Consider the following 27,758-nt stretch of genomic DNA (forward strand, 5'->3'; position numbering starts at 1 on the left):
ACAAAGAGCGATCGAAACGGGAAGTTGATGACAGAAAAGCACATGTACATACACACACATTTTATTAGTCACATGTATATCCATCGTATGAATAGAAATAAGGAAATTGTGTATTTCAGAACGGATGAAGAACATTCACTACGATAAATGAAATTATCATCATAAATGGCTGGATTAAAATACACAATAACATTCATTACTGGTAAGTTTGTATTCCTGTGATAAATAAGATCAAGATGATTCTACGAGATTCGTGTTTATATGATGAATTTATCAATTGTAAGATTCATTACAACTACTTTTGATTTAAAACTACATATCTATGTGTTGGTTAAGTTGTAAAATATGACAAAATTCAAACTTCTACAGATTTAGAAATAATCAAATGAAGTTTTTTCTCGCGGTGATACTTTCGTTGTAAGAAAGAAAAATAAGTAACTTATATTCATATTCTTCTAAAGTAGGAATTTTACTTTTAAAACAATAAAAATCTATACACAGTTTTTATATGCAATTTATCAAAACAAATAAAGAACAAATGCATCGCCAAAATATGCCTAACGTATCGTCATATTAACTTAAATTAACATATAATCAATCATACATGCAAATTAATACTCGGCAAGAGTGACCGGTCGACAGAGGATGTTTACTTTCCCTAGGTACCTGACCCACCTCTGGTATATCCAAGGGTCTGTGTTTTCCAACTCTTACTTTTGTATTCCTAATAGTTGTTATGATATTGATCACTCTTCGCTATCTTCACCTTTTCTTTCTTTAATTTGTGGAAATGACTTAATGACACAATTCAATTGATGTACGAAAGACGAAGATAACAAACAGTGATCAATCTCATAACTCCTACAAGCAATACAAAATAGATAGTTGGGCAAACACGGACCCCTGAACACACCAGAGGTGGGATCAGGTACCTGGGAGGAGTACGCATCCCCTGTCGACCGGTCACACCCGCCGTGAGCCCTATATCCTAATCAGGTAAACGGAGTTATCCGCAGTCAAAATCAGTGTGCCAAGAATGGCTTAACAATCGGTATGAAACACGTCAGACAACATTTGACATTTTATTTTTGTACCAAAACTGGTTATTTGTACATATAACAAATGTTTGATATCTCGAAGAATAATCCGAGAGGCACCAACCAATCTGTTAGACTCAATGTCCATTGTAGACTCCGCAGAGTGATAACGTATTATACAGGGCGACATCTATCGTGTGGTTATTGTTTATACTTAAATTAACATATAATCAATCATACATGCAAATTAATAATCGGCGGGTGTGACCGGTCGACAGGGATTGCTTACTCCTCCTAGGCACCTGATCCCACCTCTGGTGTATCCAGGGGTCCGTGTTTGCCCAACTATCTATTTTGTATTGCTTGTAGGAGTTATGAGATTGATCACTGTTCGTTATCTTCACCTTGCATTCATGGAACAACAACAATCCTCGGGGAAAGAGTATCCACCAGCAGAAATACGTGTTGAATCCTTAAATAAAACAGTAAAGATACCGAATGTTGATCAATCTAGTATCCAATGAGTAAATCTTCACAGATAATTTAACGAATGTTTATACATTTGTAGCTATTTGTTGGGGGTCAGTCGTATCCGTAAATACCAACTGGAGAAAAGCGATGGAGACCTGTATACTAACAGATCAACAGCCTTCATCTGAGGACAATGCTACAAAGAATGGTTCTTGGGTGGGCAAAGTTAAATATTCGTTCCCTTGGGGTAAACAAACTTTTATACTTATTTCACATTCTTTGGCATATGAGTACTTTAGCAGAAACTGTCAGATGTTGATTGTAATTGTAATTAAAAGATTTATATAGTGCCCTATCAACATTAGTTCTCTAAAGTGCTTAACAAATGTTAGAGAAAAGATCATATAAAATCGATGTGCATATACATGTGAATAATATATTCATAATGTCAGAATTAAAATGCATAAATATTATTATTAATATATAGCGCCTAATGTACATGTAATGATATGATTACCCTAATAACATATAAAACAATTTAAAACAACCCTTGGGAATAATGAAATACATAGAAAGGACATAAGTATAATAACAAACTACAGTTCAAATAGCAACTGAAGGACTTTCTGTGCGGGTGTTTTGGTTCTTCGTTTTTTTTTAATGAACCCTTTTCATTTTTCGTGGTTCAGGGTAGCTCTTTGTATTGATTGTGTCATTTGTGTTCTTAACATTTCAATAAATTTTTTTCAACTTTTTAACAAAAAGTTAAATACTTTACATCATACTCAAATCTATCACTGTCAGTTGTAGGAAACAATAGTTTGATGTCATGTGTAAGAAATATTAAGTCGTACACTGTACATGATAAAAAAAAGTTCTACGCACGATTTTTTTTTTTACATTGATACGCTTTCGTAATATCACTATATTTTATAATTTGCAATACTGTAAAAATATAGATACTGAGCTACATGTGTAATTTTGAAGTACATGAAATTACCCATAATATTCAAAAATATCTACCTATGTCCTACTGCAGAGAAAAATCTGTCTAACGGGAGAATATAAACGTTGACAGGGAATGTGAGTCAATGTACCCAGCCAAGAATCCATATAACTAATAATATAATGATATAAATCCTTCCCACCTAAAACTTTATTTCAATACTTAAAAGGTCATTTTCAAAGGGTGGTATTACACGTTTCATGTTAATTTCCCTAAAGGTGTTGCATGAAAGATCGATAAAATAAAGTTATAGTAAATATGAGGTCTTATGTGACCCAGTAAACCCCGTAAGTACCCACAGAACTTACCCGGGCATTGCGCTGTTAGTCTTTTCCTTAGTATCGGTACTATAGTTCTTTATGAATGACTTCTACCTGTCTATCGCTCTAGCTCTCATCCAAAAGTACCTCTCAGCGGGAACTGTCATCGGGGTACCGAAAGTCGTCTACCAAACAGGTCGTACTGGGGAAGACTTCCCAGATACTAGAAAGTTATTCAAATAAATGATAACACCATTTGGAATGTATGTTTTGATTCAAAAAAAATTTTAAATAAGTTTAAAAGACGTGTGCCCAGGGGTCCGTGTTTGCCCAACTATCTATTTTGTATTGCTTGTAGGAGTTATGAGATTGATCACTGTTCGTTATTTTCACCTTGTATTGACAAAAATTAGCCAAAATATTTTGATTTTCAATCAAGCAATAAGCGATTTTTATGACTTTTTAGCGTTGAAATAGAGAGATATCCCCGAATTTCAGAAAGACTGCCTCCGTGAATCAAAATAAATTTAGCATGAACATGTTCTTCGAGTTTGGGGTTTTTTAACTTTCGCTTTAAAATTTTGTTTCACGAGGACTTTTTTGTAAATTTATAAAAAATGAAAACAGCACCGATATTATTTTCAACTTCACCCGTACGTTAATTTCCCTTTGTAAAGTGTGGTCTACCGCGTAGTTCAGTGGGTAACGTCGTCAACTTTTATATGTGAAGATGCTTCCTTTTTTTAAAACGATCGGGTTCGAATCCCTCACGAACACAATTTTTTCGTATTACGTTTTCCTTCTAGATTTGTTCTTAATTGAAACATGCTTCTAGTTTTTATAAATGTTTCATGTCAAATCCCTGTTTATTATAATGTGCCAAGTTTGAAATACGCTTCCAACATGGACACTATTATGCCAGCACTTTTGCAGATAGTATAACCCAGGGTCATGTACAAGACGGTGCGCTGTCTTTATTATGCACTTAATGAGGTAAAAGACTGAAACAAACAAGAGAAGTAATAAATGGACTGCTAATTACAAATATCGATGTACATAACGGTTAAAGGTATTACGTGAGTATTCTAAAGTAATAAGCATAGTTGTTTTGACAATACTAAATTACAAGTACACAGATAAATTGTATTTAAAAAACTAAGAAATATTACATAATGAAAATATTTAGAATTTGAATTTGATTTTATCATAAACTTGCTTCCATAGAAAAATTAGTTAAGCTCTTACATATTGTAAATTAAACATATGACACCAATGGCACTCCATAGAAATTATTCAGAAATATGTTACTTCTATAAATGCATGATATACAAAACTCGAAAACCAAAATAGATAAATCAGTATTCAAAATACTAAGAGAATCATATATTGAAATGCAAAAGACTAATTACACTGTGTGCCAGCTCTAAGTAGACAAAAAGAATGATTGGAACAATCGACAATGCATTGCATGAACACACTCACAGGTAAACAGGAAATACATGTTCGTAGATTAACTCTAAACGGTTTGAAGATAAGACAATATCATAAGGAAAGATAATTCATTATCAAAAACTATATCAACAAATAACGATAACTCTTCACAGACACTGTTTAGCTAGTGAACAGGACTCGCAACAAACACGCCGAATACAGCTCGCAATACCTGTGTTTTCATAATCAAGGTTGTTGACGATAAGTTATATGTTTTTCTAAATGAAAGTTATTGACGAAGCATAGTGCCTTTTACGAAAAACCGTTGTGAACTTTGCAAAGATTTGGAAGAATTTTTTAAGGCCAAACAAGGTAAATAACCGTTAAACTATTTGAATGAAGAAGATGATATGTATTCCAGAAGCAAATTGATATGGTGAATCGATTTTTACAGGTACATGCATGTACTTCGAATTATGTTGAACTTTAGTAATGCGTATCAAACTTCCCATATTTTGTTTTGTGTTCAGGGTCATGTACAATTGACATCTGTTGGATGTAGAAAATGATACATACGAGTATAAGAGCTTTTAGATTGCAGTAGTAGAGAACATTAAATATTTGATACACTCGTAACATGTAACCGTATGTAGTGCATCTGATACTCCGAAGAAAAAAGACAATTCAATTATCACGAAATTAAAAATTATGTTTAGACTACATGTATAATGTATTGACACATAAAATGTATTAGGTTTGTCCTTAGTACTGGGGAATCCTACAGGTATTTAAAGGAAAAGACAACCCAAAATATTTTTACATGATAAATGATAGGATTAATCATATGATAAAGATTTTTCATACAATTCTGTTGATATATGGGCTAAATAAGTTTCAGTACTAATTTGAAAACGTCAAAAATTGAAATTCCCACGATCTATAGAGGCTGCCATCAAGACCACAAAAATCAATAATTTTGACGTCACACCGTCTGTTTCGCTTTTGATGAGATACTAAGATCATCCACAGGTGCTTGGGTACACCCCCTACGAATAAGTTACATGAGTTGATTTAATTATTTTTTTTCTTGAAAATATTTCTAATGCATGTCAACAACATCTTGCATACCCATCAAGTCCAAAATAATTCAAAATAAGCCCTTTAAAAATACCGTCACTGGTTATTATAACAGAACTTACGATAACCAGTGAGGGTATTTTTTTTTAAAAGGGCTTATTTTGAATTACATGTATTTTGGACTTTATGGGTATTCAAGACGTTGACATGCATTAGAAATATTTTCAACAAAAAATTAATTAAATCAACTCGTGTAGCTTATTCGGAGGGGGGTGTCCTCAACCCAAGCACCTGTGAGACCATCAAAGTTGTGCATGTGGTAGATTTTACGAATAAATAGGCTGATGCCTTCCTGGCAAGCAGTTAATTACACTAATGCGAAGGGGAGATGTGAAAAACGTTTGTTTGTTTTTGGGTTTTTTTTATTCGAAATTACCGATTCAACTAAGTCATTTGAAAAGAAAAGACTACGTAAAATGTGGATCCATCCTTTGCGTAATGACAAGTTGAGGTTCAAGACATTTGTATGAAGAATGTTTACCGTCTGTCTTGTCTGCGACTCGACTGAACGTCTTCATTTCTCAATTTCGTCTTGCGAAAGAACGGGCTCAAATCCATACAGCTCCAAACTTAACTGTTCGTGTTTACAGTGCTGCTGATGAAATAAAGCGGAATAGACGATGTGACATCATAAATTAAACTTCATTGGTTACTCTCTTAGCAGCGTGTAATTTAAAATACATGATAGATTAATATTGATTTATTTGTTAATCAAGGATTTTTGTTGTTAAAGACTGTCGATTACGATATCAGTAAATAATACTTTATTCATAAAAGCAAATACTGTATATGGTTAGGGTTGCCTTTCCCTTTAAATCGCAAATACGCAATAAGATGAAGGTCAGTTCTACGTCACGAGTGCTGACACGGAGCTCCGATTAGGAAAAGTTACCGCTTTTGTGCAACACCTTCTTTTTGTTAATATGTCTGTGTTGTGAAAAGAAATCACAAATATTATGAAATAAGAAAAAAACTTAGCTAACAGTCTGCCTTTTGTTCTTCAGAGACCTCCCCCAAAATAAATAATCCCTTCCAAAAATTGAAGGTTCTCTGATGCATCTAAAGATTTTAAGTGAATATATACAGCAAGTACATGTAGTGCATCATTTGAATATTCTGTTAAAATGAATTTCTGATGCATGTAATCAGGGTAAATAAATCTGGATAAATATTTCTGTTTTTAAGGTACCGGGATTTTGCAGATACAGACGGTCAACAAAAATAATACATGTTCAGGTAAAATGAATTGAGTTCAGTTGAAATCGTGAAAGAAAAGAAAATTCATTTTAAGAACTGTCCCTGAATACAGTCGTGTGTTTAGAATATAAATGCGGTCTTTTCTTCTTAGATTGTGATGCCCAGGGAAATCAGTGCGAATTTTGTAATAATCGTATCCAGCTAAATGGTAGTGTTGCAATCCTTGAAGTTCTAAGAAATTTGAAGTCCGGAAGACATTATATACTTGCAGAGTTTGGAAAACAATCTTTAAGTGGTAAATACATATTCCGTTGATACATATAAATAATAAGTATTAAAGCATGTCTGTCTCACTTTCAATAGCGTGTAGCTGACTAACTAGGTCATAATTATATGTTTCATTCACACAGGACTACCTCCACCCACACAGTGTATGGTACACAGAGGCGCTTCACATACCGAATATGTCTCTTGCAATGAAAAGTATGAAGATGGATGTAAGACATCGGGTACGATAACTACTTTACCGTCTCCTCCTCACACCCACCAGCAGATCCTAACACTACGCGCAACTATCTAGTACATGTGTGCAGAATGAGCATATAGATCACAAAATTCTAACAAATAACTTACAAATCCACATACTACATCAACTAGACAACTATAAACCACAATCTCTATATGTCTGTCTAATAAAACCCCGACGATGTGTAAAATTACCTTTCACTTTACATGTCAAATACCGGTATACACAAATTACTGTTATTACATTGAGTCATGTAAGAAAAACAAATATCCAGTCACATTTGTGGGACCAACAAATATGAAGTTTATGTTAATATATCAATCAAATCGTTGGCAAATGTGGGGTCCATTATGGGTGCTTTGATGTCATATGTAAGAAGTACTAAGTATATACCATGTAGAACAATACAGTTACTAAGAATTGTGCCAATTTCTTATTAACGGCGGGTGTAACCGGTCTACAGTGGGTGCTTACTCCTCCTACGCATCTGATCCCACCTATGGTGTGTCCAGGGGTCCGTGTTTTCCCAACTCTCTATTTTGTATTCCTTATAGGAGTTAGGAGGTTGATCACTGTTCGTTATCTACACCTTCGTCATCTTCACCTCTCCAACAACTCTCTGTAATGTTGTCTTTTATCTTGCAGGTGAAAATTCCAGTACTTATATCACCATTTCTTTTGATATGCATTGTAATGGTACAACACAAGCAGACATGGATTTTGTGAAATATGCCCCTGAAGAAAGCACTGGTGTCGAAAACGGTAAATGATAGTGAAATAGCCTGTTTCTGTAGATATTACTTAAATTTGAGCCTCTTTTGTGTGTTATGCAACGAATCAACTTACTATACTAACCTCAATGGATAGAAAAACATACTAACCTAAATAACTGCTTACATATCGATTTTTGGGCCACTCCTCTAACGACTTGTTTTTGTAAATGTTTAACGTTTACAAATGATTGACCGTTGTTAAATGTTTGTTAAGGCATACTACATTGTTGAATCCCTTATTCGTGTACTCAATTGTGAGACCATATTTTACCTATAAAGAAATGGTTTCAATTATCGAGACAAGATTTCGGATATTATAGGATTTCATCACGTGACTAATTGTATTTTACATTCCAAGGAAAGTTTGAAATTACTATAGCATTTTTAAAATATTGTTAATCATTGAGTAGTTTACCAACAGGTCTATCCAAAGGGTAATAAATTCATTTAGTAATGAGAGACATTATTTGTCGAAATGCGCATCTTGTGCATCAGAAATGGTACCGTATAAGTTTTACATAATGTTTCTCAATCAATGAGAGTCGACTTATTTACATGAAAGTAGGATATAAAGATAATGGCGATCCTCTTCTTCCAGCCCAAGTAAAAGTAATTGATCGCATGATGTTTGTAGGGTATGTACTGCGTTCTTTCAAACCGACAGAGAAGAAAAATCGGAATCTTTCTCATTGCAGTTTCCGGTCTATGAGTATGTGTTTAGGAGTTCTGATAGCCGTAGTTTGTTGACAAAATCGGTATTCTAATCTACATTTGGTTCACATGCTTCTGACACAAATATGAACTCTGATAACTAAAATTCGAGGTTCATCTCAGGTGAAAATTGCGTCTCTGTTGATGCGAAGATGGTGATTTTAGCAACTGGCTTTATGAAATATATATATGCAAACTTCAAATCATTTGTTAGAAATGAAAAGATGAAGATAACGAACACTGATCAATCTCATAACTTCTATTACAAATACAAAATTAAGAGTTGGTCAAACACATATCCCTGGATCAGAGGTGAGATCAGGTGCTTAGGAGAAGTAAGTATCCCCTGCTGACCGGTCACACCCGCCGTGACCCCTATATCTTGATCAGATAAACGTAGTAATCCGTACTCAAATTCAGTGTGCCAAGAACGGCCTAAGAATTGGTATGAAACACGTCAGACAGCATTTGACCCAATGATAGGTTGTATTTGTAAACTAAATCGTTATAATAACCATAGAATTTGCAAAATTCTAACTGTTCAAACTCCTGTAGCATTTGTTTTGAAGAAGTAACAGTCTATGATGTTAAAAGCTATTCTCTTTAATTCATCGTGAAATTTATTTTTGAAAAGTCGTACATTTTGATGTTATTGATTTGAGAAGAGTTTTACTAAACGTTCTCTGAAATGTGGTGAGTCACAAACCATTAAGTTGAAAAGCTGATATAAATTAAGTAAAAATATGTTTACACTTAAAACATCAACATGCCAGAAGAGAAATAATTACATTGTTGTCGATCTCGAGAAGTTGAAAAATAAACTGTCGATTGCCCCTCGGACTCGGATGCTTCTTTTCCCCGTTTTTCGTATGTCCGTCTTTATGTAAAAACTTTTGCCTTTGCCAAAACATTTCAATGCAAGGTGAAGATAACGAAGAGTGATCAATCTCATAACTCCCACAAGCAATACAAAATAGATAGTTGGGCAAACACGGACCCCTGGAAGGCGATAAAGCTTTCATTTCTAGCATGGAGAGTTTTCCTTGAAACAAGACATCTCTAACTTCTTGACCTCATGCCCTTGACCTTGGTTTTGACATGCTCTTGAAATAACTTTAACCTTGGTCAATTTTTAACGTTTAGTGCTAGGGCTTTCATCACATGAAAGGTGAAGATAACGAACAGTTATCAATCTCATAACTCATATAAGCAATACAAAATAGATAGTTGGGCAAACACGGACCCTGGACACACCAGAGATGGGATCAGGTGCCTAGGAGGAGTAAGTATCCCCTGTCGACCGGACGTGTGTATTCCTTGTGACAAGACCTTTCTTCGGGTGCCAAAGTTATTGACATCGTAATTTTGAGCTTGGGGTTTCACCTACTTTTGTTAATTTTAACCTTGGTCATCATCAACTTTACTACAATACGGGGGCATCAGTTTTTATGCTTTTTTAAACATTCAGTATTACTACAAATCATCGTCAATATACAGAAGTGAAGTAATGCAATTTTCATCTCGTTCGCCAACGAGAAATACTATTTTATCAAACGGAAATACGCCAAAAATAATATATGTATTGTTGTCTGTTGTTTTCTTCAATTGAAACCGTCTCCTTTAGTGCATGTGTTTTATATCAACGAGCACATTAGAGAATGTGATTTACTATATGTATGTATCAATTGAATCAAGTCGCTTTTCATTTGCGGAAAGGAACTCGGTAGAAAATACCACCATTCTTATTTCAGATATGAAAGAAAAGATACGTCAATTATTCTGCAATATATACCGATTATGTCATCAAAAGAACATCAGAACAGTGATGCACATTTATGAAGTTATACAAGAAAAACAAATATATGAGTTTAAAATATCATACTTATTTAGATCATATCGGTTACACATCTTTGACCTGACTGGAAGTTGTGCATAAAGGATATTTGAAATTCAACAAGAAATCAGTCCGAGATCGATACATATGTAAACAAACATGGCGATGCACAGACAAGTTAAACCTCTTCCACGTATGTGTAGCTTTCTTGAACTGCGTATTCAGAGCAGATCAGATAATTACATCACATCAATATCAAACTAAATACTTGAAACATCTTTCAAAATAGTAAACCCTACACCATCATTTCGTGAGCTAAAACATCAGAGGCTGTCGTGACGTCATGAAATGACCTACTTCCTAGCTGACTTTTTCTAAAAACTTCCTGTTTTTGTGGGTCAGGTGCGAATTCAGACGAAATTGCTCCCGGTGGTCAGAGAGAGAGAGAGAGAGAGAGAGAGAGAGAGAGAGAGAGAGAGAGAGAGAGATCAACTATTGAATTGATCAATTGGTTATTTAAGAAATAAAAGAACGACAAAGACCAGTTCTGAAAATAATTTTTCTCGGTGTCCTGATTAACAGTTTGATCAAAGATTTACAAATCGTGAAAGAGGAAATGCTAATGAATATCTTTAACTATTGAGAGCAAGCAAGTAAAGAAAATTTCAAAATCCTGCATATTCCTGATTATACGTTGTGTATTGTCAAATGCAAATTTATTCATATCTTTTTATAGTTTAATTATTTTTCACGATTCATATTGAAACAAATTAAACTTTATCCTGTTTGGGACATCTAAAAATCCAAATATCCTGTATTGAACCTCAGTTTACTGGACCATTAAACCGCCAGTCCTTGCTCTCAGTAGGGACGGAGCAGTCCAGCGAGAATTATGCATTCACCTTCTCTGTACTGACTACATATATTAAAGTATTTATGATGTACCTGCTAACATACCTGTAGGATTTCATAGCAAGTTAAAGCCAGTATGCTGTAAACCATTACCATTCTTCTGCTTCTCTGAGGTGAGTAATAGATAATCATTTTAAAGAGGTTCACATCTGAGATTTGGAATAATGTCTTTGGAAAATGTATTTTTTATTTCTACATTGAAGGATAACTAGAAAATCAAAAAGAATTTTGGGGGTCGCAACGCTTGTTATGGAGGTACATTATTCTGAACATGACCTTTTTGCACTTAAAATTTATTCAATTTGACTTGATATGTCGTTGGTGTCAACACAACATAAGCAATACAAATCAATCATTACATAAAATACATATAGAACCTTATAACTCTACAGATTAAATATTTTTATAATAGTGATGCAATAATCGAGTCCATTATCACCTGCATATGGTGTTTATATACCTCAACTGATTCGATATGCAAGAGCTTGTTTTGGGTATAGTCAGTTTTTAAATGGAGGTAAGCTACTGACAAACAAGTTGATGGTACAGGGATTTCAACAGTCTCGATTGAAGTCAGCATTTCGCAAATTCTATGGTCGTTATAACGATCTAGTTCGTCAATACAACCTCGCATTGGGTCAAATGCTGTCTGACGTGTTTCATACCGATTGTTAAGCCGTTCTTGGCACACTGATTTTGACTGCGGATAACTCCGTTTACCTGATCAGGATATGGGGTTCACGGCGGGTGTGACCGGTCAACAGGGGATGCTTACTCCTCCTAGGCACCTGATCCCACCTCTGGTGTGTCCAGGGGTCCGTGTTTGCCCAACTATCTATTTTTTATTGCTTGTAGGAGTTATGAGATTGATCACTGTTCGTTATCTTCACCTTGCATCAAGTAGTCCGTATTAATTTTGATACACCCTGTAGGTCGGGTCTACGTGACTTTAGGGGCTAGATTGTACAAGTTAATTTGTATCCATTATGTCACACTCGGTACTCCCTGTGATCCAACCCATTCACTACACTTTTTCCAACCGAAGCAGCAACGTGGTTCTTGTATTTGAGGCGGAAACCAAGCATGTGGCCGAATTTTTTCTCCCCTTTTTTGGATTTATTCCCTACACATAGCTTCTTGACAATTATACCTGCATTAGGAATGCCACCTAAAAAACGAGCAGCGACCCAGAGACCCCCAGGGGGTTGGGATGAAACGTAATCGTCGGACAACAGCTCAACTCCAGGAACGAAGTCCAAATCACACGGCCACCTCTTGGACGGATCGACTAGCCCCTGTAGAGGGGCAGCCACAGCCCCCTGAGGAGATCCTCGATTCCCAATGGATAATACACAGGATAACCCGGGTGAGTTTTTCAATTTTTTGTTCGACCAAGTGGCCTATTTACCCCTATCTTGTCAAATTACATCTAGATACGATGATATCGGCAGTCATGTCCCGCTCAAACTCAAGCAAACAATATGGGAGGGGGATTTATTGATCTGTCTGTCTTACTCAAATCAGCTCTGGAATTGGATCAATTTTGAATCCCACGGAGATGTGCAACTTGTCAATGGCAAGCTATGCGTAGTCAAGCGCCAACTTACCTCCTTTTTGAGCATAAAAAAGTGGACATCATCCTTCATGATTTACATGAGCATCGTACTTCAACATAGTCAAACGGTCAAAGCAATGCTTAAGTACATGCGAGATATAAGGCTTGCAGCTAATCGTTCACAAAACTGGCAAAAGTATGACGAGCAATTCCGACTCCGTAAAGCCTCCAACCCTGCTATGTCTTGGGGCAATATTCACAGCGAATTCTGGTTGATTTACATAAACAACCAATCATTTCTCTCATCCCTATAAGGTGTGAAGCGGTCTATAGGCGTCTCAATATATCAGACTTCCTATATCGTACCAATTATTTGTTAAAATCTTTCATGCATTAACATCAGTATGTCGCTCGCCTATTTATACCCCCATTACTTATATATTGTTCTTTTCATGCGAATGGCACTCCTACGACACGTTTTCAGTACCTAGAAGATATTGGCATTTTGCCCATAGTTGCATGATAAAAAATCATGGCTAACTAGGTTAGAAGTCTGTACATAGGACACGACCCTGTCATCAAGGCTACTGAGATTGAGTTGTTCCGAACAGATGGCACTCATCTGTATGTCGGTCCTGGGAAATCAATTATTTCTCAACAATATTCAAGCGGCCTTGGAATATTTATTTTTTTTATTTTGCATTTTTTTTCAAACGTCAAGGTTTTTCTTACCCGCCGCACAAGTAATTTAATATTTCGTGCTTCCTGCTGTTTGTCAATTGTGCGTTTACTGTAATTTTTGTGCAACTCCAGGTTCAAGTACTGTGGTTTAATGACTTATTCTTATCCATGTAACTCTTTACTGTATTTTGATTTTCACTCAGTTTTTGATCCTACAAGTTTTTTTTGTTTTTTTTTTTTTGTTTTTTTTTTTTGTGGGGGACATTGTTCCAATGTATGTTGCCGAACTGGGGAGTCGGTAATGGTATGTGATGACTGTTTCTGCTCCAAAACCTGGTTGTTTCCCCCACCTGCTTCTAAAACAGGGGGCAATTTACAGTACTAAGTCGTACAAGTTAAAACAAGTAAACTAATAGTGGGGCCACCACCGGGGACGGTTGGGGCCATATCCACCTTACTTCAGTGAGGGGATGCTACAGTCTGATGCATATTAGGGGCTTATGTCCAACATGATAATGTACATACCAGGTAGCACTGCAGGAGACAGGGTGAGAAGGGCGGGTCTCGCTTACCTCTTTAGAACGCTGTCGTCCGTTCAGGTCTGGACACTGAATATTTTACTCCCCCCCCCCCCCAGTGTACCCCTTACAAGTTAAGTTAAACTGGCGCACTGGACGACTCCCCAGTTACCCCAGAAAATTTTCACATACGGCCGATATTGTCCAATTCAGCATAACCCGAATGTGTCATTGCTGTTATATGAATAAATTGGTAAACGTTGCTTCTGTCTGTTATTTACTGCAATGAGTCATGGACTGTTATTACAGCCATTTTTTTTTTATTTTTTTTTTTTTTTTGGTTTTGGTTTTTATCTATCAGGCGGATTCTTTAATTAATGACCTCTTTGTTCTTGATATACGAAAAACTTCATGTCAAAATTGAGAGTTTAAAAGGACATATTAGGAGTCGTATCAATTTCTAAAATTTTCGAGAACAAATTTTTTAATTTTTTGCGAAATATTTAATTTTTATACAAAATTTCAAGTAAATTAGTTTAAAAAATTTAATAATCAGTGTTCTGTTTTTGGAAAAATATATCAACCAGGTTGATAAATTACAACAGTTGAACTTGTTCCAAGTCTCAACTACATGTATCATAAATCATAAAAATAGAATAAAACTGAAATAACGTATAGTAATATAAGAATAGACGATACATTGGATGAAACAGCAACTGTAATATCATGTAGATTTAGAACTTTTTGATTAATGAATCATTCCGCCACAAAATATAATCCCAACCAAACCCTTTCAAACTTTGAAATGACACCAAATTTTTCAACTGAATAGGGCTCGGTAATAGATGCGTAATATATTTGCACCAATGGGATCAGTATTGAACCAGTAAATACTTAATTGTAGCATCCTGCTCAATTGTGCTCGAAAGCTCAGGAGCTAACTTAAAGACCCAACTTTAAGTTAACACCCCCGAATTGTTAGTCGTCTGTCAATCAAACATTTAACAATAGATCTCAGGTGGAGTGCCATCGGTGGACTGTGGTATGGAGGGATCCCAGAGAGGTGTTTAATAACAATAACGACCAGTACCTACTACCATTCTTTAGATCTTGAGGAAGCCCTGTATTCTAGAGTTTTGATAGCATTGACCTGTCCACAACTGCTATTTTCTCGTGATTTAATTGTTTTTAAAAACACCCCTGAACAACGCAATTTTGATATAATGTAGAACTTATACGGTACCAAATTTGATGTACCAGATGCGCATTTCGACAATTAATGTCTCTTCAGTGATGCTCAACCGAAATGTTTGAAATCCGAAATAACTATGCTGCTTTAGAGCTAAATATAGCCAAAAACAGCGTGCCAAAAAAGTGGAACCAAATTCGTCCAAGGCTAAGAGCTCTGCATGAGGGAGATAATCCTTAATTTTGAAATGAATAGTAATTTCACCCTCTATACACATGCATTATAAATTACACAATCAGAAATAAAACAATAATTTGCCCATTCATTTCTAAAACTTGTAACTTATTGAAATAATTTATATTATCAATCTATATTTCTATATTTATAAAAAAGTATTCATTGAGCAAATGACTGAAAGGAAAAGAGAGACAGAGGGATGGTGTAGACTGTGTGTCATTTCGCCATAGGGATACAAATATTATACAAACACTATGACTACAGAAGCACTACAGACGGCCCTGTGACCCTTCATGTGTATATCAAAAGTATACACAGCACCCTGATCTCTTGGCTAGGTAAATTCCAGGTAGATAACAATGACTATAGATGAACTCCGCCCACATTCAGTGATCCGTAAAGAAACCGTACGGTATTTTATTTGGGTCTTTAAACGTATTTTCTTTGTTGAAATGGTTCTAAAGCTTCCAAGTACCGTTATTTGTACTTTATGCTTCAAAAGGTGTATGTTTAATGCTGGTTTAATTTTTGTATGAACACGTGTACGTTAGTGCTGACGTGCAGCATATATGCCATAATTATTATGGGTAGTTCTTTGAAAGTATTGTGTAAAATGTCGTCTATGTAATATATGATATAAAGTAACATATATTCTATTACATTATATAGTGTCCATGGAGAATTTAAAGTAAGAATTCAACCTGACAACTTGTATGTGTATATATATTTAGTGTATATTTAGTATGCACTTTACTTTGGTAAGTCCTAGCATACAGCTTGTACCAACAAGTACAATTGTAGTAACTAACATTTCAGCAGTTGAAGAGCATGAATATTGATGTGGTGTGTGTCCACGTATACTCTCAATAAATCAGCCAGCAGGAGAGTTGACATCAGTATCAAGGACGGATGCCAAATCTAGGGCATCATGTAGTACCGCAAAACAGGAAAAAGAAACGAACTTCATGTATTTTCATTTCATGTTAACAAAAATAAATATGTGATATTGTTAATCTTGTTTTAGATATTCACATTCAAGCACAGTGATCTGTGACAATTGTTTGACCGTTCTTGGCACACTGATTCCGACTACGAATTGTTCCGTTTGCCTTGTTTGGATGTGGGGTTTACGGCGGGTGTGACCGGTCGACATGGGATGCTTATTCCTCTTACGCACCTAATCCCAACCCTGGTATATCCAAAGGTCCGTGTTTGCCCAACTCTCTGCTTTGTATTCCTCATAGGAGTTTTGAGATTAATCACTGTCTGTTTTCTTCACCTTTTCATTTATAAAGGATATCTTTCATTTCACAAGAAATCAGTAATTTGCATTCCAAGATCAATACACATCTAAACAAAAGTGTTGATATACATACAAGATGAATCTCTTCCCGAATGTGTAACTTAACTGGGCAGTTAAATCAGAGCAGAGGAGATAATCACATCAACATCAAACTAAATAGTTTAAATGTGTTACAAAATAGTAGACCCTACACCTCATGATTGTATGATCATTGGGTCAATCTCATAACTCCTATAAACAATACAAAATAGGGAATTGGGCAAACACAAGCATTTCTTATCGACTGGCCACACCCACCGTGAACCCTATATCTTGATCAGGTAAACGGAGTCATCCGCAGTCAAAATCAGTGTGCCAAGAACGGCCTAACAATCGGTATGAAACACGTCAGACAGCATTTGACTCAATGATCAATGAACATGCTAAAACTTTGTCATATATTTATCCTATTGTATTATGATTTGCGCAGCAATCAATATCTGAAATCACTGCAACCCTCTATATCTTAAAAGAAATGAATATAGTTGCTGTCTTCTGGTTTCTACGGGAAAACAGAGTGGATGATGATAATGCCTTATGTTTATTCATATTGAAGTGAAAATATGTACTGATGCAACAAAATACTGTTCGTAAAGTTCACAGCTACCCGAAGTATGGAAAGTCAGAAATAATACACGTCACAAATTTGTTGCCAAACTTCACGTCGCTACGTAGATGTTAATTTTATAGATATCTCATTTACCAGAGAGGATCCTTTTTTATTGTCCGACGTAACCTGATATTTATACAATCTAAAGGTTATAATATAAATCACTTATCACAGGTGAAAGATCCGAAAACATTGAAATATAAAGTACAGTGATCCCCTGCTATATTGCCTCCCGTTATAATGCCACCCCTGCACATCGCCAAAAAGTTCAAAGTCCCGATTTCCTCAATATGTAGAACCCCGTTATATTACCATCCCCCGCATACGGTCATCCGCCAACCTACTTATATAGGTACAATTTGGTCAATTACCATTATAATCACCCCTGCTAATTGTTGCCAATCGACCATATGCACGCTCCTCCCTTCTGTCTGAGTACCTGTTTCCCTCAAATGTGGTCTTTTAATAATAGGTCGGGCAGGAACTCCGGTAGAAGATGATAGAGGTTCCTTCCGTTTTGGAGTTGTGACCGGTATGGGTGTAGTTGGCTTTCTCAGTACCCTTCCAACGTGTAAAGGGTTCTTTACTGCTTCTCCCTCCGCGCTCAGCTTTTCATCCTTTCTAATGACGGTTACCTCCGCTTCAGATTCTGAAATTTCCCCTAATATACTCCGCAAATCTCCAGGATCAGCATTCTCCCAGTCATCATCTGAAAGTTTTCTTCCTTCTATTGTGTCTTTAGATTCAGTCTTTCCATTATCGCTCTGAGAAGCATTGGACAACGAAGTGGTAACTTTCTGTTGTTCCAAATCAAAATGTCTCTTCTTGTGTCTGTTGAGGTTCCCTAGCTTATTAGTACTAAAACTGCATTCAGCCCGATCACAAAGATATTTTTTGTCCATCTGTTTTAGTCAACATTCAGTAATGTGCTTTGTGATCTCCACCATATCAAAGCTCCTAAACCTGCACATGGGACACTTGTGTTCTTTACGTGGAGTTAACTTTGTTTGAGGCATCTTCTGAAAAACATTAGAAAAAAATACATAAAGAGCGTTACTACTTGGGGAATGTATAATATTTGTGTTACTGCATTTTGATAAAGGAAAACAATAAAATGGTTGCTATATCAGAGGTCGACAATGTAGTCTCCCAAGTATTTCGGCCTACGCTGTTTTCGTTTTCCCCGAGCATTTTCTTGATCATGCTCATTGTCTTTTTCAAAGAGCTCTGTATTTTCTTCACTGGTATCATCTGTCACTGAACAAGTAGTATCAGCAACTACTTGGCTTTCACCTCTCAGAAGTTGAGGATGCTTCATTCTCATACGGTCAACATGTATGATTTGAAATTTCCCATACGCACCACAGTTTACTTTGTAGGTCACTTCTGAACACCTTTCTTCTACTACAAAGGGTCCTCGCCAAAATTGAGTCAATTTAGGAGACTTCCCAACTGCATATCGTGGGAAGTGTACATAGACTTCATCTCCGTTTTTAAAGGTTTGCCAATTTAATCTTGTGTCATAAAGGCTCTTCTGCCTTAACATGGAACCGATGGCATTTTCCCGCACAAATGAATGCGCCAATTCCAGCTTTTCCTTCAGTTTCCAAACCCACTGTTGGACAGGTATTTCTTTCATAGCTGGTGGCATCTCAAATGCAATGTCAAGAGGTGTTCTGACCTCTCTTCCCAACATTAAATAATTGGGGCTGAATCCAGTGGACTCGTGTTCCACTGACCTATATGCCACCAGCACGTATGGTAACAGGTCGTCCCAGTTTGATTGGTATTTATCAACCAGAGTATTTAGCATTGTCAACAGAGTTTTGTTAAATCTTTCCACGAGACCATCACACTGAGGATGATAGGGACTTGTTCTGGTTTTCTTAATGTTCAAAATTTTACACATTTCAGTGAAAATCTTTCCCTCAAACTGTTTACCTTGGTCTGAGTGAATGGACACAGGCACTCCAAACCATGATACCACCTCCTGAACCAACAACGAAGCAATGGTGATTGTCTCCACATTAGGCATTGGAAATGCTTCCACCCATTTTGTAAAATAATCACAAATAACAATTATATACCGGTTGCCATTTTCTGTTTGGGGAAGCTCGCCAACTATATCCAGAGCTATTCTATCCATTGGCATTCCGGCTCCCAATGTTTGCATTGGAGCTCTTTTGTCTTGGGCTAGTGGCTTGGACCTGCAGCATACTTCACATCCTTTAATGTAATGTCTCACATCTCTTTGCAATCCAGGCCAGTAGAATTTCTGTCTTATTTTGCTCAATGTTTTCCTGACCCCTAGATGTCCAGACGTCTAATATCCTGTCCTAACTCTGGAATGGATTCAGAAGCTCTTCGTCTGCGTTCTCTCAACTGCGTTCTGTATAAATCTATTTGATCTGGTGGAGCGAATCTATCATCCAAAGCAGATACAAGCTCATCATAGCTCATTTCCCTACCATCATATATGTTTCCGAGAATACCTTGTGCACTTCCTCTTAATGATACGGAGAGGTATAGACCTTTTGTCGTCTCATCCCATTGGCACAGCTTCGCACACGCTTCAAAGTGTGATTTGTAATCTAGCCAAAATGTAGAACCATCGTAAGTCGCTGGCTTTATGTTCAGGATGCTCTGTCGTCCCTTTGTTGCATAGGAGCTGTGCGTCTCATATTTTGGTCTTGCACTGGAATACGACTTATGAGCCTGAGGTCGTCTCATTGTTACATTTCTGTCTTCCTTATTAAGATAAAGGCTAAGGTCGTATTCATCGCGTTCTGTGTCTGTCTTGTGAATGTCGTGAGATGAATCTTCAAATCTCACAGATTTTCTCCTGGCTCCTGATTGCTCTTCTGGCTCACTGTCAGTAACTGTGCAAGTTGTTCTAAACCCGGAGTCCATTCCGATTTGGCTGGGTGCATTAACAGGTTTTAAAGGTGTCGAGTGGCTATGCCTAGACAACTCCAGTTCATAAGAGGCAATTTGCTGCTCAAGTTCCCTTATCGTGGCATTTATATCCTCCATGATATAAAAAAGATAATTGACACTGCTAGAATGTAATCCCACCGCTGCCACCAAAATTTGTAGCGTGTTTCCCTATTAATTCGCAATATACGGCGGTTGAGATCCCTCAGATAACTTGCTGAGGATTCTAGCAGTTCAATATATACATGTAAATGATTGAAGTAACGTATTTACAATTTTATTAATCAATTATCTACAAATCCCGGCTCTTGACTTTACTGTCTTGGCTCTGTTTGGCTCCCGGCTCTTGGCTCAATCCGGCTCTCGGCTCTGGTAGCTCGGCTCACTTTGGCTCCCGGCTCTTACAGCGCGGCTCAATTGGCTCTTTTGAGTCCCAGCTCTTACAGCTCGAGTTTTGATTATTACGATTAATTAAAACAGGAAAGACTTGTTCAGTCACGTCTGATTTTAATCAAAAAAAATAAACAATATGAATATTACCTTTTATCTACGGTACTGCCGATCTTCTCACTCTGGAGTCAAGTGCAAAAATGGTGTTGAATCCACCGCCTCGCTTCTTTATATACCCTTTAGCGAGACTAACGCCACCTATCGGTCATACTCTAAAATTAAATCCTACACGATCGGAATATCTTTCTCCGGATCGTCTCAATATGCATGGAAAAAAAGCCCCACGCCTTAAAATCAAATGATATAAAATACAATAGTTGAAATAGATATACAATTATACACTTGAAAAAGTCATGTTAAAATGATGGTAAAGAAACCATAAAGATTTAATCACCTATAATAATATGCAAGTCTAAAAAGATGTTTTAAATGCTTTTTAAAAGTGTTCAAATTCTGACAACGGCGGAGGGTATCAGGCAGAGGGTTCCAGAGTGTAGCTGCTGCCACATCCAAGCGTCTGTTTCCATATGTGGAGGTTCGACATCTAGGTCTAACTAATGTCAGTGAATTTTCAGATCTTAGAGAACGATTTGGTTTGTAAACAGTGATCACCTCCTCCAAGTATTTTGGTGCCATCTTCTGAATCACCTTATATGCGTAGATTATAGTTTTGTATTGGCTGCGCCTGTCAATGGGAAACCAATGTAAAGAAATCAGCACTGTGTTTTCCATCTTATTTTTCGGGCAATGCATTACCACATAGTAGCGGCAGGCACATGAAACCGTCTATTTCTGAATGTTTTGGTGCGTACGGACAAGAAACATCGAGTTTTCATAACATAGTGATAGTGCTGGTGTATGCACGTTATCGTGTTCTTGATGAAAAAGTGGTGCTCTTCCTTGTAAATCCTTAAAATATAGTTTGTACTAGGTTCATTGTTCGAGAGAGAGAGTGATGTCGTTAAAATATCTATACTTCAAAAACACTTTGCGTTATATAGTTCCGATTTATAACTAATCATAAAGTCAATCAAATTTAACGTTCATTTTTTATTTCAATCATCATAATCATGTCACGAAATGTACATGGTAAATGTACATATAGTCGACGAATTTAGGATATTATTCTTTGTTATCTTTGTTATCAGTAACATTTACAAATCAAGAACAATGAAACATTGTCAATACACTTCATAAAACAAATGTAGATTCAGTCGAAGTACATACGGTGAGTTGGCATCATAAAACATTTTCGAAAATATTTGTTAAGTTATATGCACAACAATAGGTGATTTCATTGGTAAAAGTCAGGAACTTCCGGGGACTTCGTCCCCTGGGACCCCACCAAGACCTCCTAGTAATTACAGGTTGGATTTGTAAATTAGATCATTTTAATGACCACATAATTTATGAAATGAGGATTTTAAACGAAACTGTTGAAACCCCTGCATCATCAACATGTTTGTCAGTAGCTTACCTCGATTTAAAAACTATCTATACACAGAATAAGCTCCTGTGTATCGAATCAATTCAGATACATAAACACCGTATGCAGGTGATAATGGAATATTGCTACATAAATATGGAACGTTAACGACGAAGAAGTTGCAATTATCCCGTTTGTCAGAATGTTGAGTTATTAGTTTGCCGTTAATATCTATTTGCAATAAAATATTTAAGTATGAAGCAGAAGTGGTTGACTCTGTGGTGTCTTTTATTTCGAGCTCACAGGGATATATCGAATAGACATATGAATGAAATTTATTATTGTTAATATACAAAACGTAGTCGATATATCTAAATGTCGAATTGAAGGCCACAACCTAGGTATGAAGTGACCGATGCACTAACAGTTGCAAAAGTAACGGTATATATGTACCAGTCCATCAGTCACACCCGACTAAATGCGTATGTCTTGATCAGTTAAACAGAGTAATTTGTAGTCAAAATCAGTGTACCAAGAACTGCCTAGCAATCGGTATGAAACATGGCAGGAGCATTTGACTAAATGATATGTTGTAGTGGCAAACTAGATTATCATAACGACCACGTAATTGGCAAAATACGGACTTTGAACGAGACTGTTTCAACATCTATAACATCAACTTGTTTGTCTGTAGCCTGTCTCGATTTAAAAACTGTTCATAAGCAGACCAATCTCTTGTGTATCGAATCAGTTGAGATATATAAACACCAAAGGGAATTTGACGATGAAGAAGCTGACATGATTCCGTTTGTCATATAGTTAAGTTGTTAGTTTGCCATCAATATCCCTTTTCAATAAAATATCTAAGTATGGAGCAGTTGTGAAGGACTGAGGTGTCTTTTATCTCGTGTTCACGGGGATATATCGAACAACATATGAATGAAAATGGTTATTGTTAATAGCTAAAACGTCGTTGATATATCTAAATGTTGAGTTGAAGGCCTCAGCATTATATTTTTTCTTCTCATGCCGAAACTTTTTAATAAACTCTGCCTCACAAGAATATAAGAACATGTCCTCTAACAAAGGAGCAAAATTCGTGCACATGGGATTTCAACACCGACTATTTGATCAGGCTAATATTCAGGGGATGCTTACTCCTCCTAGGCACCCGACCCATCTCTGGTGTGTCCAGGGTCCATGTTTGCCCAACTATCTATTTTGTATTGTTTATAGGAGTTATGAGATTGATCACTATTCGTTATTTTCACCTTGCATTCAGTTGGGATAGCTCCTCCGGAATGCGAAATCGAGAGATCACGTATTGATCAATTGGTTGTTAGAGAAATAAAGCAACAAAAACTTATATTCCAAAAAAAATACTTCTTGTTGTCTTCTTGTTGAGTTGAAGGCCTCAGCATGATATTTTTTCTTCTCATGCTGAAACTTTTTAATAAACTCTGCTTCACAAGATCACTGGATCAGGACCCTATGCACTGCATTTCCATATGGATGTAATAACAATGTGTATGATGTGGGAAATTTGACTAGTCCACAGGGAAATAACGTGAATGTGACTCTTTCCCAATACCCAAAGACGAAAACGCAGTCATGGACATCGTTCATATAAAAGACCAAGTATAAATGATGTCACGTTTGATTCACTTTTGCCTTAAGTCAACAGATAATTATGTCCATATCATATTCGTACAAAACTTTACTGTATTCCATTGAGAGTTTTACACACGTTATTTGAAGAACCTATTGATAGTCTATACTTAGATTTTTCAACACCTGAATATAGACTGAACTTTATGATTATGGATGTTGCCTACCACAGGCTCTATGAACCAGCATGGACCATGGGTGATATTCCTTCCAAATCATGCCACCAGTTCCTTAAGTTCCAATTTACAAATAAAGGAATAGATGCCGTCAACATAAGCAACATTCTTCGTCGTAGAAGGATTCAGTCGTGTATTCCAACTTATTTCAAGTTCAAGTCTACACCCTGTATTTCCTACAGCTATACTTCTACTATTGCATCCAAACTTTTTAATTATAAACAAGCTTTGCAGTGCCTAGATATAGACCATGTTATACGTAATCCACCAACATGTTCTTGTTCTTCATCTTCTTTCAACTATAGTCCAGCTGGACATGTCATTACTGGTGATGTTGATACAGTTGAAAATGAGGATCTGAAATCACTTATTCTAAAAGGTACTAAATACAGAGAACCTCGGTCTTTTAATTGGCGACAGAACTTCATCTCTATTATGATTTCTGTCGAAGATTATGCCAGACGATGGGCTAAATATGAAAAAGAAGAACTTGATACATTGTCAGAATGGGTTAAAAGCATAGGAGGGATATCAAAATCCCGCATTAGACACATGAAAACAGAAGTACGTACCATCTATCCTTCTGTGTTTAGTAAACCAGAAGTGATAAAAGAGTTAAATAGGTTACATGAGGAATATGTTTTGGTTCCAGCTGAAAAAAGCTAGTAACAACATTGTCTTTGTTTGTAAGGCTCATTATTACAACTGTATTTTAAACGAATTTGGCATTAATGCCACTTTTGGTAATCATACTTATACTCCAACTGGCCTTTCAAAGATGAAACTACAATATCCATAGGTCTCTCTAATGAAACCCTGACGATATGTAAAATTACCTTTCACTTTACATGTCAAATACCGGTATACACAAATTACTGTTATTATATTGAGTCATGTAAGAAAACAATATACCAAGTCACATGTATGGGACTATCAAGTATATAGTTTACTTTAGTATATTAATCAAATCGTTGGCAAAGGTGGGGTCCATTAGGGGTGCTTTGTTGTATGAAAATATACCATGTAGAACAATACAGCTACTAAGAATTTATCAATTTCTTATTAACGGCGGGTGTAACCGGTCTACATTGGATGCTTACTCCAACTACGCATCTGATCCCACCTCTGATATGTCCAGGGGTGTGTGTTTTCCCAACTTTCTATTTTGTATTCCTTATAGAAGTTATGAGGTTGATTACTGTTCGTTATCTTCACCTTTCCAACAACTCTCCGTAATGTTGTCTTTTATCTTGCAGGTGAAAATTCCAGTATTTATATCACCTTTTGTTTTTATGTGTATTGTAATGGTACAACACATACAGATATGGATTTTGTGAAATGTGCCCCTGAAGAAAGCACTGGTGTCGAAAACGGTAAATGATAGTGAAATAGCCTGTTTCTGTAGATATTACTTAGATTTGAGCCTCTTTTGTGTGTTATGCAACGAATCAACTTACTATACTTACCTCATTGGAGAGAAAAACATACTAACCTAAATAACTGCTTACATATCGATTTTTTGGGCCACTCCTCTAACGACTTGTTTTTGTAAACGTTTAACATTCACAAAGGATTGACCGTTGTTGAATGTGTGTGTTAATAGTGTGATAGTGTTATTTGATGTTGATTTCTTTCTTCTATTCTTTTTTTTTTTAGATGTTATTGAAAGTTATGAAATAACTTTCAATAATACGTAACTATTTTAAAAAACAATTAAGTCCGCTTAAAATTATAATTAAGCAGTCAGATAAATATATTAAACAAATTCATATTGAAGCATAGCCTACCAAATATAAACATTAACTTTAAACTCTTAACCCTTGATTAAATATTCCAATAAAGCCAATCGGTTAGTTTTTTCCCACCAAGGCTTTTAACCTCTTTGTCTATGAGTAGAGTTCTACATTTGATTAGACTGTACAGGTAATGGTAGAAGGATATTTCTTACAGGATTTGGAATCACTGACAGTAAGTTGAATTTGACATTTCATACTTTTAACATTTCAGATATAACTAATTTAATATTAATCTATGATTAATATTGTGAAAAGAGATGTCTGAGAGAGATAAATTAGTTACTGTTTTAAACATGTTTTTGTCATAGGGTTTCAGTGATCAAAGATATTTTTATAAGTTTGTGTATACGTTTGTATTATAAGACACTGTAGTAAAGTATATGGTATTGTTTGTAGATCGTATTACATATAGAGATTTATTACCAATACATCACTCGAATCTTCTGGGAAAGGATTCAGCCCATAGTTGGTATATTACTTGTAAAATAATCATACACTTGTATCTTTGTATTTAATATAAAGGATGAAAGTTATCTCCAGATATAAGTTCAAACTATAGTATTTCAATGATATTGTGTAAAGGGGAATAACTCTAGCATTACCGTTTGTATAGTAATGTATGTGTCTATATAAATTAGTCTAAAATGTACATATATATTTATGATGTTCTGTCCATATACTGATTGATATGCATGTACTTAATTTCTCTTTATATGATGTTTTGCAGAATCCAAATAAGTAAATGAATGACTATATGCCAGAATAAACCAATAGAAAATACCAATCCATCTTATCATTTACCACCACAACGCCGTTATAATGGTACAAGCGCATTAAGGCGTGTACTCAATTATGAGACCATAGTTTACCCATAACGAAATGGTTCCAATAATGGAGACAGGATTTCGGATCTTTTAGGATTTATAGTCACATTTATGGGACCAAGAAATGTGAAGTTTATTTTAATATATCAATCAAATCTTTGGCAAAGGTGGGGTTCATTAGGCATGCTTTATTGCATGTTATTATAACATATAATACAAATCATCTACTAGTATTTGTACTACTAGTACTCTAAATTATTTCTAAAACTTTTCGCATTATTGTATTGTTTCTTCCAGGTGAAAATGTCGGTGTCTATATCACTACTTGCTTTAGTGAATATGATACTCGTAAAACACAGACATGGATTTTGTAGAATGTGACTCTCAAGAAAGCAATGGCATCGGAAACGGTAAATGATAGTGAAATAACCTGTTTCTATACGATCGTACATCGATTTGAGCCTATTTTGTGTGTAATGCAATGAATCAACTTAATATGCTAACGTGGATGTATACAGAAATATTCTGACCTTTGATACCGGTAACTCCTTCCACATGGATTCTTGGATCATTCTGCTTACAACTTGTTTTGTAAAGGTTTGACATTTACAAATGGTCAGTCGTTGTTGAATATTTGTTTCGACAGTACAACACGTGCATTAAGGTATATCACATTGCTTGACTGTGCTGAATACCTACTGTGTAGACTTAATTAAGAGACGAGATGATGTAGAGACTGTATCGAAATGGTTTTTTGTCCTGATTAGACGTTGTATATGGTCAAATGCAAATTTATTCATATCTTTTTCAAAGTTTAATAATTTTTCTTCATTCATATTGTAGCAAATTAAACTCTATCTTGTTTGAGACCTCTTAAAATCCAAATATCCTGTATGGATCCTCAGTGTACTGAACCATTAAACCGCCAGTCCGTGCTTTCAGTAGGGTCCAGCGAGATTGACTCATTCACCTTCTCTGTACTGACTACATATATTAAAGTATTTATGATGTACCTGCTAACATACCTGTAAGATTTCATAGCAAGTTAAAGCCAGTA

The 27,758-nt window shown here is 35.9% G+C and overlaps 1 protein-coding gene across 8 annotated transcripts; it reads left to right on the forward strand.

Moving 5' to 3' along the window:
- The first annotated feature begins 42 nt into the window (after positions 1–42).
- Positions 43–27,758, forward strand: LOC130051231 (uncharacterized). Of its 8 annotated transcripts, XR_008799651.1 has the most exons (12): positions 43–202; positions 1,606–1,755; positions 6,528–6,578; positions 6,691–6,834; positions 6,950–7,048; positions 7,711–7,827; positions 25,338–25,454; positions 26,032–26,049; positions 26,274–26,346; positions 26,605–26,868; positions 26,999–27,111; positions 27,545–27,754. XR_008799651.1 is itself a non-coding variant. In XM_056152828.1 (10 exons), coding segments are annotated over exons 1-10 (807 nt in total). In that variant the 5' UTR covers positions 43–165; the 3' UTR covers positions 26,606–27,261. The 8 variants fall into 8 exon arrangements, 1 of the variants encoding a protein (XP_056008803.1); XR_008799650.1 differs by having other exon boundaries at positions 26,605–27,111; positions 27,545–27,758; XR_008799653.1 differs by lacking the exons at positions 25,338–25,454; positions 26,032–26,049; positions 26,274–26,346; ... (1 more) ...; positions 26,999–27,111; positions 27,545–27,754 and adding exons at positions 11,212–11,408; positions 11,499–11,550; positions 12,455–12,661; positions 16,292–16,481.

The sequence above is a fragment of the Ostrea edulis genome, chromosome 1, assembly GCF_947568905.1.
Source record: "Ostrea edulis chromosome 1, xbOstEdul1.1, whole genome shotgun sequence".
NCBI lineage: Eukaryota > Metazoa > Mollusca > Bivalvia > Ostreida > Ostreidae > Ostrea > Ostrea edulis.

Coding starts and splice junctions, on each gene's coding strand:
- LOC130051231 (XM_056152828.1), top strand. CDS start 166: ATGGCTGGATTAAAATACACAATAACATTCATTACTG. Junction 1,756..6,527: donor TAAATATTCGTTCCCTTGGG/GTAAACAAACTT, acceptor TCTGTTTTTAAG/GTACCGGGATTTTGCAGATA. Junction 6,835..6,949: donor TGGAAAACAATCTTTAAGTG/GTAAATACATAT, acceptor TCATTCACACAG/GACTACCTCCACCCACACAG.